We start from the raw sequence: 14,982 nt of genomic DNA, 5'->3' as shown, positions 1-14,982 counted from the left end.
AGACCCCGAATAGCCAAAGCAGTCTTGAGGGAAAAAAATGGAGCTGGAGGAATCAGACTCCCTGACTTCAGACTATACTACAAAGCTACAGTAATCAAGACAATATGGTACTAGCACAAAAACAGAAATATAGATCAATGGAACAGGATAGAAATTCCAGAGATAAACCCATGCACCTATGGTCAACTAATCTATGACAAAGGAGGCAAAGATATACAATAGAGAAAAGACAGTCTCTTCACTAAGTGATGCTGGGAAAACTGGACAGCTACATGTGATAGAATGAAATTAGAACACTCCCTAACACGATACACAAAAATAAACTCAAAATGGATTAGAGACCTAAGTGTAAGACCAGGCACTGTAAAACTCTTAGCAGAAAACATAGGAAGAACACTCTTTGACATAAATCACAGCAGGATATTTTTTGATCCACCTCCTAGAGTAATGGAAATAAAAACAAACATTAAAAAACGGGACCTAATGAAACTTCATAGATTTTGCACAGCAAAGGAAACCATAAGCAAGATGAAAAGACAACCCTCAGAATGGGAGAAAATATTTGCAATCGAATCAACAAAGGATTAATCTCCAAAATATATAAACAGCACATTGCAGCTCAATATTTAAAAAACAAACAACCCAATCCAAAAATGGGCAGAAGAACTAAATAGACATTTCTCCAAAGAAGATATTCAGATGGCCAAGAAGCACATGAAAAGCTGCTCAACATCACTAATTATTAGAGAAATGCAAATCAAAATTACAATGAGGTATCACCTCACACCAGTTATAAAGGGCATCATCAGAAAATCTACAAACAACAAATGCTGGAGAGGGTGTGAAGAAAAGGGAACCCCCTTGCACTGTTGGTGGGAATGTAAATTGATACAGCCACTATGGAGAACAGTATGGAGGTTCCTTAAGAAACGAAAAATAGAATTACCATATGACCCAGCACCCAGAGAAAACCATAGTTCAAAAAGCACATGCACCCCAATGTTCATTGCAGCACTATTTACAATAGCCAGGTCATGGAAGCAATCTAAATGCTCATCGACAGACGAATGGATAAAGAAGATGTGGTACATATATACAATGGAATATTACTCTGCCTTTAAAAGGAACAAAATTGAGTCATTTGTAGAGACGTGAATGCATCTAGAGACTGTCATACAGAGTGAAGTAAGTTAGAAAGAGAAAAACAAATATCGTATATTAACACTTATATGTGGAACGTAGAAAATGGTACAGATGAAGTGGTTTTCAGAGCAGAAATTGAGACACAGATGTAGAGAACAAACGTGTGGACACCAATGGGGGAAAGCAATGTGGGATGTGGGTGGGGGTGTGATGAATTGGGAGATTGGGACTGACATGTATACACTGATGTGTGTAAAATGGATGACTAATAATAAATAAATCAATAAATAAATAAACATAATAAAGAATCATAGTTTTAGAAGGGACAAGGGAGAATCAGTGTGAAGTGCTAAAAAGAAAATTTGTTTAATCCAACCCTTACTGGTGAAAGTATTTTATAATTCATATTGGATCCTAAAATAGCAGATTTGATTGCCAATATCTGAAAATTAGGATATATTTTAGACTCTTATATTTGTGTGAAATTCTTTGGATGGGATATGTCATTTTACTAAAGTTCATAATTACTGTAATTCATAATGAACTTATTGCCTTTTCTTACATGTATTGCATCTAGTTCATAATTATTTCTACTTATATCTATAGCAATGAGAGAAACACCTTGCTGTCTTTACTTACAGAAATTAAAATTCCAGGAGAGAGAAATATTACTCTCCAGGAAATTTCTGATCTGAAAGTAGACCTGACATTACCAAAATAAGTCTGATTATATTGCTGTAGTATCTGTAGTGTTAAATTTTGTGTAAGAATTGGGGCTTTTTGTGTTCTAATTCTGAGGATTCACAGTGTTGATGACTACTATAAAGGTCTCAGTTATTATAGCTGAATATACCATCTTTCCTTCCTTTACATTTGGACCTTTCTATTAAATAGATGATTGTCTTTCTTGTATTATCCTCTATGTCTCTCATCCTCTCTTTCATATTACCTCTCTCTCTTGCCTTCTGGGACTTTGCTTAGCTCTTTTAGTTCCCAGATTTTTTTTTTTTTTTTTTTGGCTGCACTGTGTGGCACATGGGATCTTAGTTGCCCGATGAGGGATCGAACCCGTGCCCCCTGCAGAGCAAGTGCGGAGTCTTAACCACTGGACTGCCAGGGAAGTCCCTCAACAATATATTTTTATTTTTGAAAAACTGAGAACAAATTACAGAACTATTTCTGAAAGGAAAGTGAAGTGCTATCTCTATTAAATGAAGGTTTAATTTCATAAAGAGGAGGAGATAAGCTGAACAGTCTCTAGGTCATGGTCTGGCTTATTAAACAGTTATATGAACCCTTACTGGGATAGTAACAACAGTAGTAGGCAACATCAGAAATGAACCCTAGGGAATACAGAAGTGTATCAGTTTGCTAAGGCTGCTGTAGCACAGTACGAAAAATTGGATGGCTTACACAAGATATAGGAAATATCTAGTTAGGGGCATAAGCTGCGATTGTCCTCTGTCCAGTTTCTGCTATACCGCACTCCCGCTACATCTTTGAGGAAAAATTTAGCAAGTTTCCAGGGAAAACATAGCTTTACTTTGAAGTATAAGAATTTTCTATGTATGATAGTCTTTCCAGTTTTATAAATATTTTGAAGAAAAAATAATTATTTTTGGTCTATATTTGTTTCCTGGTTTTTTGAAATTACAAGTGACTTAGGTTTAATGACTAATTTCAGCTTAAAGTCTTTTATTAATGTAACCTTTGTGAAGAAAATAATCTTTGTGCCCAATTAAAGTCCTAATACAAGAAAAAAAATGATGTGACTAGTTTAAAACCTAGGGAAGTACTTCCCTGGTGGTGAAGTGCTTGAGAATCCACCTGCCAATGCAGGGGACATGGGTTCAAGACCTGCTCTGGGAAGGTTCCACATGCCATGGAGCAACTAAGCCTGTGTGCCACAACTACTGAGCCTGCACTCTAGAGCCCACAAGCCACAACTACTGAGCCTGCATGCCACAACTACTGAAGCCCACGTGCCTAGAGCCCGTATTCCTCAACAAGAGAAGCTACCGCAATGAGAAGCCTGTACACCACAGCGAAGAGTAGCCCCCACATGACGCAACTAGAGAAAAGCCCATGCGCAGCAACGAAGACCCAATACAGCCATAAATAAATAAATAAATAAATAAATAAAAACCTAGGGAATATGTCAATGAAAAATGTGTAAGATTTTTAGTGTTATGAGAAATTAAAGAAGACCTAGCTAAAAGGAGAATTATACCATATTGATGACCTGGAAGTCTCTAGATTAACTTTCCCAAATTGATCTATTAACTTAGTAACATCTTAATCTATGTCCCAGCAGAGATTTTTTTTTTTTGGAGGGGGAGAGAGGACTATACTGAAAAGATGATTCTAAACTTTAAATGGAAATGCAAAAGACCTAGAGTACCCAAGATAGCCACAGTAAAGAAGAACAAAGTTGGAGGATGTACACTACCAGGTTTCAAGACTATATAAATCTACAGTAATTAAGACAGCATTTTATTGCCAGCAAATTTGATTTAGCAGCACATTAAAAGAATCATTCATCATAATCACATGTGATTTATACCTAGTATGCAAGGATGGTTCAACACACATGAACCAATCAATGTGAAACATCACATTAATAGAATGAAAGAAAAAATTACATAGTAATCTTAATAGATTCAGAAAGAACATTTGACAAAATTCTACATTTGTTAATGATAAAAACTCTTAACAAGCTTAGAAGGAATGTACCTCACAGAGAATAATATACTTAATGGTGAAAAGTTGAAAGCTTTTCCTCTAAGATGAGAAACAAGACAATGGTGCCCATTCTCACCACTCCTATTCAACATAGTACTGGAAGTCCTTTCCAGAGCCATCTGGCAAGAAAAAGAAGTAAAAACCATCTGAATTGGAAAGGAAGAAGTAAAATTGTCTCTATTTGCAGTTTATATAAGCATACCGTGTTTCATTGCACTTCACTTTATTGCACTTTACAAATATTGTTTTTTGTTGTTTTGTTGTAGAAATTGAAGATTTGTGGCAATAGACCATATTGAGCAGTCTATTGGCACCATTTTTCCAACAGCATTTGCTCACTTTGTGTCTCTGTGTCACATTTTGGTAATTCTTGAAATATTTTAAACCTTCTACCAGAAAAAATATTTCAACTTGCTAAATAATCAGATGATGGTTAACATTTTTTAGCAATAAAGTATTCTTAATTAAAGTATGCACATTTTTTAGATGTAATACTATTGTACACTTAAAAGACTACAGTATAGTGTAAACATAACTTTTCTATGCACTAGGAAACCAAAAAAATTTATGTGACTCACTTTATTGCGATATTCATTTTATTGCAGTTGTCTGGAACTGAACCTGCAAAATCTCCATGGTATACCTGTTTGGAAAATCCTAGAGACTTCACCCAAAAGTTGTTAGATCAAATCAATTAATTCAGTAAAATTACAGGATAACAAAAGTAACATACAAAAATCAGTAGCCTTTTTAGACACTAGCAACAGATTATCTGAAAAAGAAATAAAGAAAACAAACAATCCCATGTACAATAGCATCAAAAAAAAAGAAAGAAAACACTTTGGATTAAACTTAACCGAGGAGGTGAAAGATCTCTACTCTGAAAACTATAAGACATTGATGAAAGATATCAAAAATGTTACAAATAAATGAAAAGGTATCCTGTGTTCATGAAGGGGAAGAATTAATATTGTTAAAATTTCAATACTACCAAAAACACCTATATCTTCAATGCAATCCCTATCAAGATTCTAATGGCATTTTTTACAGAGATTGAAAAAGAAAATCCTAAAATTTATATGGAAACAAAAAAGACCCCAAGTACCCAAAGCAGTCCTTTGAAAGAAAAGCAAAGCAAGGAGTATCGCATTTCCTGATTTCAAGTTATACTATAAATTTATAGTGATCAAAACAGTATGATACTGGCATATAAACAGACAAATAGATTAATGCAACAGAACTGAGAGTCCAGAAATAAAGGTGGAAGGGAAAATTGCTTTCAAACAGAAAGTCAGAAATCTGGGGAGAAGGCAAACTTTTGTCCCCCAAAAACCAACTCCAAAGATTCTTCTTGGCCATGAAAGTTTTAAAGGGAAAAGGGGAAGTAATCTCAGTTAATCATTGGGATAGGGGGTCAGAGTCCTTGCCATCCCCTACTGCCTGCAGGCTTGTCCATTTCTTGTGATCTTTCTTTAGTTGCTGTCTTGTTCACACAGTTTGTTCTGGAGATCACTGAAGGGGAAGCTAGGGAAGAGATCTGGTCATCTGTTAGTTATTTATTCTTCATTTCTACTTCTTTGATCTATGGGAAGAACCAACAGATTAGGCAAGGTAGTGTGTGATCAAAAGATCTGAAAACTGTGCTTGGGTCAGAGATGAGCAGAGCATGGGGGTGGACTGTTTAAGTTTAGTTAAAATATAGCTTTGCTAAAGTGACAAGAAAAGGGGTTTCCTGCTGAGGACGGTTTCCTGCAAAGAGCTGTTTACATCCCTGTGGGTTTTTTTTCCTACCCTTTTAAATTTGTCCATCTTAGTTCATACAGAATAATGGAATAAAAATATAAATTCGTCCACCTGCACTCCTGCTGGAAGTAACTCAACAACTTGTCTTCATTTTCACCATTATTTTCTCAATATGGATTTCCTCTCCTCCCCTTCTAGCCTCATAAGCTACCAACCTGCTTCAGTTTTATGATCTAATGATAACAATTTTGTTGCTTCATTTCTCTGCTTCATGCTTTGATATTTATGTTTTTACTATTTACCTGAATCTCCCTTTCTCCATTTTTTAAATCTGGTTAATTTACTCCTAGGCTTTAATATGCATCACATGTGATACTTCTTCATAACAACTTCCCTGAACCATTCAGATAAGTGAGATGCCTCTCCATGTGCATATTTCTACCTTAGTACTTGCCTTACGTTGACCATTCTTCATTAGACCATAAGCTCCCTGAATACAGGATATTTTTTATCATGGTTCCTCCCGTGCTTAGCACAGGGCCAGTCACATAATAGACACTCTGTAACTGTAACGTGTGTCATCTTCTGATGTGGCATTTCAAACTCTCATATGTTACTATTGTACTCTGGGGGAACTCATCAATACTGGTTATCATGAACATGAGTATATATGCATATTAATGTAATTAATGAATAATATAATTGTTTTGTTCTTCTTTTCAAAATGTGTAGGTTCTTAATAATCACAATCTATAATAAGTCAAAAGCATATAAAACTACATAGGAGTCCCCTGTAACTTTACAGGTTGGATTAAAAAATATCCAAGTATTATTCAGTTTTTTAAATTTTATTTTTGTTTTTCTGCAGATTGCTGCCAATTCCTGGGGAAAGTCCTGGGGAGAGAATGGCTATTTCAGGATTCTTCGAGGAGTAAATGAGTCTGACATTGAAAAGTTGATTATCGCAGCTTGGGGCCAACTGACAAGTTCAGATGAACCATAACAAAGCATTAAATTTCCATAAGGCCAGGCATTCAAGTCACCCTTTAAGTTGAAATTAAGCAACGTGATGTTCTCTGTGACAGTGGAATCTCTGCCTCTTCGCCTTGTTAGTATAACATGCTTGTTTTCTTATTTCACCCTAGGCTCTAAGCTCCTGCTTCCTTTATATTACCGAGTATGTAAAAACACTAACAGAGGACGGAGAGTGGCTTCAAATACCTTTCGAGTTCACTGGTAGTCTTTATTTCCCTCTCCTGACAATGTTCTTTTTGACTTTGATCATTTAACAGTGTGATGGCACTTGTTTTAAACATTCACAGCATTTGTTTGTAGACGTGATCTGGTTTCTCTCTCTTTGACCAATGAAAACTTCTGACAAAAAGCACCGAAAACACCAATTTACCATTGTTATGATTTTTTTCAACCCAATAATGCCTTCTTAATTCAGACCTTGCTTATGTTTTGCCAGAAAGAGATGGAAATAGATTGTTTCCCTCAATAAGCTCACATTTTGGTTCTTTTCATTTGTCTAAACTGAACTCGCAATCTGAACTCAAAAGGTGACTCACTCTCACAGGAAAGAACTACTCTTTACCCTACTGTGTAATGGCTTGTGAGGTGGGGAAGATGATACGTAACGAAAAGACTTAGGCGCTGATGCTGACGATGCAAGTACCGTCCTGATATACACACATACTCCTATTTTTGGAAGCCAGTACCCTTTGTGTAAAGTCTATTAAAATGAGCTGCAAAACTATATCTGGAAAGATCACACATTTACCTCCCCCAAACAGCAATCTGATGCCATGACTCAGAAAGAATAAACACACTTTTATCACAACCATTTAACAGTTCGCTTCTGGAGATGCTGAAAAGTAAGCTAAATTGGCACTAATTTGCAACTAATTTTAATTCTAGTTTTCTATAGTCAGAGAAACAAAAATACTATCATCATCCTAGTTGGGAAAGGATGCAATCTTTTAATAATTCACTGGCATCTTAAATGGCAAACTAATAAATGAAGAAGCAAAGCTGATCTGCTAGTAAGCATGGTGGATTATAATGACAATGGTAAGATATCCATAGCCTTCGTTTCTGGGCCCTCTATTATCTGGATTTCCAGGGTAGGGTTATTTTTAATGGGGTTGTGCCCAAAGGTACTCTGGTTAGATAAGCCAGATGTGCTGAAATTGTGAGAAAATGGAGCACAGAAAGTTGAAGTGTTTCCTTAATGATTGTTTTCTTCAGTAATCACTGCAACTTTATCAGAAGCATCTATTCACTTACTTCTCCCCTAGAAACTATACATGAGTCTAATTCACCATGCTGTGGTTGGCTGATGTGCCCCCAGAGGACTGAGACATAATTTGGGTTTGTCTGTTTGGATTCCCTGAGACAAGGTTTTGAGTGCAAATACTAGTTGGTTTCGGCGGTGAAGGGAACCCTGAGAAGGGAATAAGGCAGTGATTCAGGGCAGCAAAGGCAGACAATGAAAGGCACATTACCAAGCAAAGCATCAGGCAACTAGTTCTTATGTACTAGGGGCTCTCCATATCATCCCTCAGATAAATGCCACCAAAGAAGGAAGCTTATAGGTTGAGGGCTGCTCCTGGGGCCATGAATTTCCTGGCTGTTCTTACCTGGCACAAGGGTGTAAGAAACAGCTTCCAGTGTCAAGAAAAAATCCATAGACAAAGAAAAGCAGGTTCCAGTAGCTGGATGTGAGGTTGATGGCCACGGAAATGGCACAGGTGAGACGATGTGGTGAGGGCACCAGCAGTGTCTCTGCTACAGGTATTAAGACACTTTTAAAACATTCTTCAGATGCTGAAGACTGAAGAAGTAATAAATGCTAATGCATAAAAATGCCATATGGCTAACACTGCTTTTAAAAATACTTAATGGGAGTAAGTTGATTCAGTATGTAAATGGACGAAAATTGTTGGAATGAATTTTCACACTGTGGCTTGTGGGTCTAGATTGTAGGCCCAGATTCTGCTGTTTTAAAATTTCCTACCTTTGCAGCCACTATGGAAAACAGCATGGAGGCTACTTAAAAACTAAAAATAGAGCTATCATATGATCCAGCAATCATATCCTGGACATATATCTGGAGAAAACTCTTAATTTGAAAAGATAAATGCATCCCAATGTTCATAGCAGCAGTATTCACAATAGTCAAGACATGGAAGCAACCTAAATTGTCCACTGACAGATGAATGGACAAAGAAGATCCAGTGTGTGTACACACACACACACACACACACACTGGAATGTTACTCAGCCAGAATAAAATAAATAATGCCATTTTCAGCAACATGGATAGATCTAGAGATTATCATACTAAGTGAAGTAAATAGACAGAGAAAGACAAATATCATATGTTATCACTTCTATGTGGAATCTAAAAAATGATACAAATAAACTTATTTAAAAAACAGAAACAGACTCACAGATAGAGAAAACAAACTTATGGTTACCAAAGGGCAAAGGAGAGGAGGGACAAATTGGGAGTTTGGGCTTAACTGATACACACTACCGTATATAAAATAGATAAACAACAAGGACTACTGTATAGTACAGGACCTACTATATAGCATATGTATTCATTATCTTCTAATAAACTACAATAATCAGATTTTTCTCATTTTTACAACTTTAAAGAGCATGTTTGGTTCTATTAATTATCTAAAGGCCCTGAGTTGACCTTCAAAAAATAGTGATTGGCATCTTCCTTTGCCCACACTGGGGACTGAATGGCTATTTGTAGAATGGATTTGACAGATGACTAAACAGTATCCTCCTACACTGTGACTTCTCTTGGCCTGCGGGTGTGCTCTACTCACCTCAGCCTGGACTGAGCAATGGAAAGGACCACACATTTGGTCCATATGTCTTTAGCATTCCAGTCTTTGCTTGCATATATGAAGTCTTATTATTTTGTCTTTAGAGCACAGGAGGGAAGCACTGTCCTTGTGATCACATAACTCAGCCAAGACAATATGTCTCAGATTGAGTGATACACTGTGAGCACACAGACCTGGTTTTCTTCCTGTTCAATCCAAAGTATATGCCATTTATGTGCTCTTCATGGGTTCTAGTTTAAACTGATTATTATGTCTAGTTTTTCCTGGAAAAAAGGGGAAATAGTCCCAAGGTAGCACATTGAACAATGCTTCTTTCTTCAGGTGTCATTAGGAAACATACATAAGGAAGAAGTAGGAAAGATCTTGAAGACAGGGCTCAGGCCCTCTCCTGCTTCAACATGTTTGAGTCCCATCTCATTGTATCTTAAAAAATAAAAAGCCTTCCCCAGGTTTTTAAAATGTATGTTCAAAAATTCTCTTTAACCCCATAAAATGGAATTGTTTGTTAGTTGATATTCAACCAGAAAAAATGGGAACATCTCTAAGTATTTGCAACAGGAGGACTATAGTGAAAATACTTGGTTACCTAGGTGATGGAGGAGCAGAGAAAGCAATAAAGGATGCTGAGTCAGTCCAGGGATGGGCAAAAGTAGGAAGCTGCCATAAACCCTAGACTGACAGGACAGAGTGAAGAAGTGGGTTACTGGGACCTGGGGACTGGCATTTTCCTGGTGGTAGCTGGGAGCATGACTGGACTGTCTGGTGGAAGCTGGAGTTATGAAAAGACACGGTGTGGCTAAATTTGCCACCTGAAGCAGAGAGGAAGGGAAAGAAACACTGAGGCTTCTCCCTTGCTCAAGCTTTCCAAACTCTCATCAGTACCCCTCATTGGCTGATCCTGCAGAAAGACAACTGATACAGGAGGTGATGAAATTAGGTTGTCAAGGTCAGCTTCCACCCTTTACCAGATACAGAGGAGAATAGGATGAGGGCAAGGAATAAATAATATGATGAACAGAAATCACATTTTTGGTTCATTCCATATAGATATTGGAAATTAAGATTGAATAAAGGAATAATTTCTCAATGATCGATTAGCTCATGCACTCAATACCTTGTTTAATATATATGTCTTATGTACTATAATGCTTGCTATTATATGTCCTTTTTATTGGTTAAACTCTTTTGACTTATAGGGAATGTATTATAATCTATGTAGGGAATGATTTTTTTCCCACTTCTTCACAGTAATTTATAGGGACTTTGTATGTTGTTTCACCATCATTGCTTATCAAAAGGATTATGATCTAGGACATTTATTTTTCTTTGGGTGGAGGTTGATTCCATATTCAAAAGGAAAAAAAGGAAAAAGAGAGTGGGTATCATCTCATAGACTACATTTTATGAAATGTTTCAAGACAGAGAAGCATCACTCCATCAGGTGCCATTGTATCAGAAAGGAAAGTCCTAAAGGACACACAGACAATTCCCTCCCCAGAGTGGCCAATGAAGGAGGGAGAATCAGTCCAGTGCTGTCAGGAATGGGGTGATTGAATGAAGGGAGCAAAACCTTCTCCACTTTCAGCTGTGAACACTATGGTACATCATTTTGTAAGATACCTAAAGGAAATGTTTAAAGTCATTGATGTGTAAACCCAATAAAGTGGGATTTCTCCTGAGAACTAATAGTAAGAGCCTCATTAGTTAGAAGTAGAGCAGCTGGAAATAACTTTTCCTTCCATCATCTGTTCCCTGGTGCCCTGTCTGTAACCTCCACCCCCTATAAAACGAGATAAGTCTGTGTTTCTTCTGAGATTATAAGGAGAAAAAGTGTCAGTTATACAGAATTTAAGATATATCTTGTGTTACATCCACCATTTTAAAGACCCCCAGGTCACAGTTAGGCCACTGGGAAGTCCTAGAGTAGTAGTAACACCTGGCAAAGCCCAGGCTGGCTCAGTCTTCACTCACCTGGCCACATACTCATTGTGGGGATCAACATGTACAGTTGTACACAATGTACAACTGTATACAATGTACAGTTGTATATAATGGTTCATTTTATACAACATACACAACATTGTATACAACTGTACATGTTGTATACAGTGGTTCCATGTGTGTCCACAGACCCTTTTCTCCTAAAAATTCTCGTTAAATAACACATTATCTTTTCAATATTTATTACAGTCATCCCTCAATATCCATGGGGGATTGGTTCCAGGGCCCCCCACCAATAACCAAATCCGCAGATACTCAGCTCCCTTTTATGTATAAAATAGCATAGTTCAATGATGAGAGTTGGCGCTCCTTATCCACAGGTTTCACATCTGCAGATTCAACTATATGTATTATCTCAAATGACTGTTTTATGAAATAATGTGTATAGTCATTTTGTGTTTTTATATATACATATATTAAATATTATATAATTATATAAATTATATGAGATAAATATATATATAAAACACAGAGTGACTCAAGAAGAAATAAATAGTAAGACAGAGGAAGCATTAACCATGAAATAAATAGGTTTGCTAAATTTTGCTACATGAAATTTAGAACATTGCTCACCAAAAGACACAATCGACACAATAAGGAAAATGAACAGATGAGGTAAATGAGGAGAAAATATATGCATGTATGTAAGCAATAAAAATATATATATTGCCCATTTCATATGTTTTCATATTATTAGAAGATATTGGTTTATAGTATTCATATTATTACTAACATTCTTTTAATTTTTCTGGATCTGCATTTATTTCTCACTTTTCCTCCCTAATATTATTTATCCTTTAATATATGCATTCTCTCTTTTTCTTTCTTGAACACATTTATCAGATATTTGTCTATTTCCTTTTCCTTTTCAAAGAAACAGATTTGGTTTTTTTGGTACTCTCTTCTGCGACTTTATTTTCTGTAGAGTTAATGTTCTCATCTTTGTTATCTTCTTTTTAATTTCTTTGTATTTATTCTGGAATTTTTTTCTAACTTCTTAAAGTAAACCCTTAACTCATTAATTTTGAGCTTTTCTGGTGTTCTAATTTAAGTATTTCTGTACTGTGCTCTCTAAATGATGCCTCTCAGTATAATCACGATTCCCTTTGGCGCTTTATAATTGTAATTACTTAAATGTTAAAAAAAAAAACCCACACATTTTCTAATTAGTTAAACCTGGAGAAAAGTTGTATCAATTGTATGAACAGTTATATTTTACTTCTCATGTACTCTCTTAGATCATCTCTACTCAGTATGTTTACAAATACAATGTAGAAATAATTTAATAGCATAATATATCAACTATGTGATTTGGTAACTCATTGCACTGATGTACTTTGCATTGTAAGAAACATGCTTTAGGGTTTAGGTCTCTAATATACGTTTGACACTGGAAAATTCACAACAGGCTAGTTCACAGATGTATTTACTAAGGTATTACTTAGAAAATCCCTGTATAAGTGGACCCATGCAGTTCAAACCCATGTTGTTCAAGGGGCAACTGTACAGTAAAACTAAGACTCAATCTTCCTTATGAATATTAAATTATCAGGTAAAGCAGCTTTAAGACCTCTGAGAAGTTACTAAATGTCTACTTCTCTTTGGTGGTCACATTCAACTAAGTTAACACATTAATCAAACCAACATTCATTGAGCTTTTGCTATGTACTGAGTGATAATGACAAGTGCTGTATATAGTCTCCACTTAATTTAGTAGGTGGTACATGCAGTTACAGAAGATATAATTTAAAAAGGGCACAGGGGGCTTCCCTGGTGGCACAGTGGTTGAGAATCTGCCTACTGATGCAGGGGACACGGGTTCGTGCCCTGGTCCGGGAAGATCCCACATGCCGCGGAGCGTCTGGGCCCGTGAGCCATGGCCGCTGAGCCTGCGCATCCGGAGCCTGTGCTCCGCAACGGGAGAGGCCACAACAGTGAGAGGCCTGCGTACCACAAAAAAAAAAAAAAAAAAAAAAAGGGCACAGGAACTTTTAATGACAGAATACCTTTCTCTTCATCTTAAGGTGGTGTCAGGTGCAGTGAAGGCAGAGTGGAGGGAATACAGATGGTCCAAACAATTCTTTGAAGCTTTTTTCCCACTCCTGACACCCAATGCTGCAGGTTGCTAAGGGTGGTCAGCTTGCCCTCAGAGTAGTTCTGTGTAGGGCCAGTGTCCATATTTTCTGACCCAACCATTAGGATGCCTAGTCAGATATTTACAAGTATGTTTAGGGAGATAATGAGATCTTCTATTTGACATCATGACTACTCTGGAAAATCTATGACCCAAGGATGCTGTGTGTGTATAAAGGCTTCTAGATAGACAGAATAGACTCTCCTCTAGTTTTCAAATTATCTTCCAAGGACTGCCTGGGGCAGGGGGAAAAACGAGGGGGTTCCCAATTTCCAGATAGAATCTGGAGATAAACACACATTGTCTCATTTTAGGAGATGGAAATGGAAATCTGCGTCTTCCAGGATTCTCTGGGCTTCTTGTAGTGGGAGTTTCAACATTCATTTGTTACCTATGGTTTTAATAATCTGATGTCATCTATGGTGAGAACACAGACATGTGCAAACGTGTGCACACATGCAGACACAGACACATGTGGTCTTTTTGGAACTTTGGAGATAGGAGTCTCTTTCATGTCCAAGCTTGTTTTTTAAATAGAAATTTATCAAGGGTCTGCTCTATATTAGACTGTGCCAGGTATCACTGATATTTGGGACAAAAAGTCAGACTTAGGCTCTCCTTTCAGAAATGTGTTTTTTTAGTCTGGAGTGAAAAAATAGACATTCAATGTATAATTACAATAAATTATGAGGGATATTTTGTCAGAAAATTCCACATGACTAGAAACTGTAACAGGAGGAATTGGTCTAGTTCAGAGTATTGGCAGCAGAAGGGCTTTTCAAGAGGAACGTTTAGGTTGGTTACTGAAGGAAAAGTAGGAGTAGACTAGAGAAAGTCTGGCCTGGATGGCAGATTATAATGTTCTAGGGAGGTCCGGAGGCAGGAGCAATCTCAGAGAAGTCAAGGAGAGGTTCTTTTGCAAATGAGTGAGAGGGATTGGCAAGGAGGGTGTTAAGAAGGTGGGGGACAAGCAGATTGTAAAGGACTGTAGGAATGTTGTTAGGGATCTTTGCTTTTATCCCCAAAGCAATGGGAGGGGGAGGCTATTAAAGGATTAGAAAAGTCACTCTGGCTGTTGGCTAGAGATTGGATTTGAGGAAGACAAGACCAGAGACAAGGCTACTGCTCAGCTGTTGATTACGAAGCTTGGGGCCAGAGATGGTGGTGATTTAGACCAGGAAGTGGAGAAGGGGAATGCCCATTTTTGCAAAATGTTTGTGTTATAAAATTATCAGGACTTGATTTAAGACCCATGGTGATGAGCTAGAGAGAGAAGGGATTCAGGAAGGACTCCAGGGCTTCCCTGGTGGCGCAGTGGTTGAGAGTCCGCCTGCCGATGCAGGGGACACG

General features: G+C 37.2%; 1 protein-coding gene across 1 annotated transcript in view; it reads left to right on the top strand.

Moving 5' to 3' along the window:
* TINAG (tubulointerstitial nephritis antigen) overlaps positions 1–7,406 on the top strand; it is an 87,757-nt gene extending 80,351 nt beyond the window's left edge. The window contains exon 11 of the mRNA XM_024122048.2: positions 6,497–7,406. Coding sequence (XP_023977816.1) covers positions 6,497–6,631 — 135 coding nt within the window. The 3' untranslated portion in view covers positions 6,632–7,406. The remainder of the gene's footprint in view (positions 1–6,496) is intronic.
* The last annotated feature ends 7,576 nt before the right edge of the window (positions 7,407–14,982 follow it).

The sequence above is a fragment of the Physeter macrocephalus genome, chromosome 18 (assembly GCF_002837175.3).
Source record: "Physeter macrocephalus isolate SW-GA chromosome 18, ASM283717v5, whole genome shotgun sequence".
NCBI lineage: Eukaryota > Metazoa > Chordata > Mammalia > Artiodactyla > Physeteridae > Physeter > Physeter macrocephalus.
The sequence above is the reverse complement of the archived record's forward strand: the minus strand, read 5'-3'. Positions and strand labels throughout refer to the sequence as shown.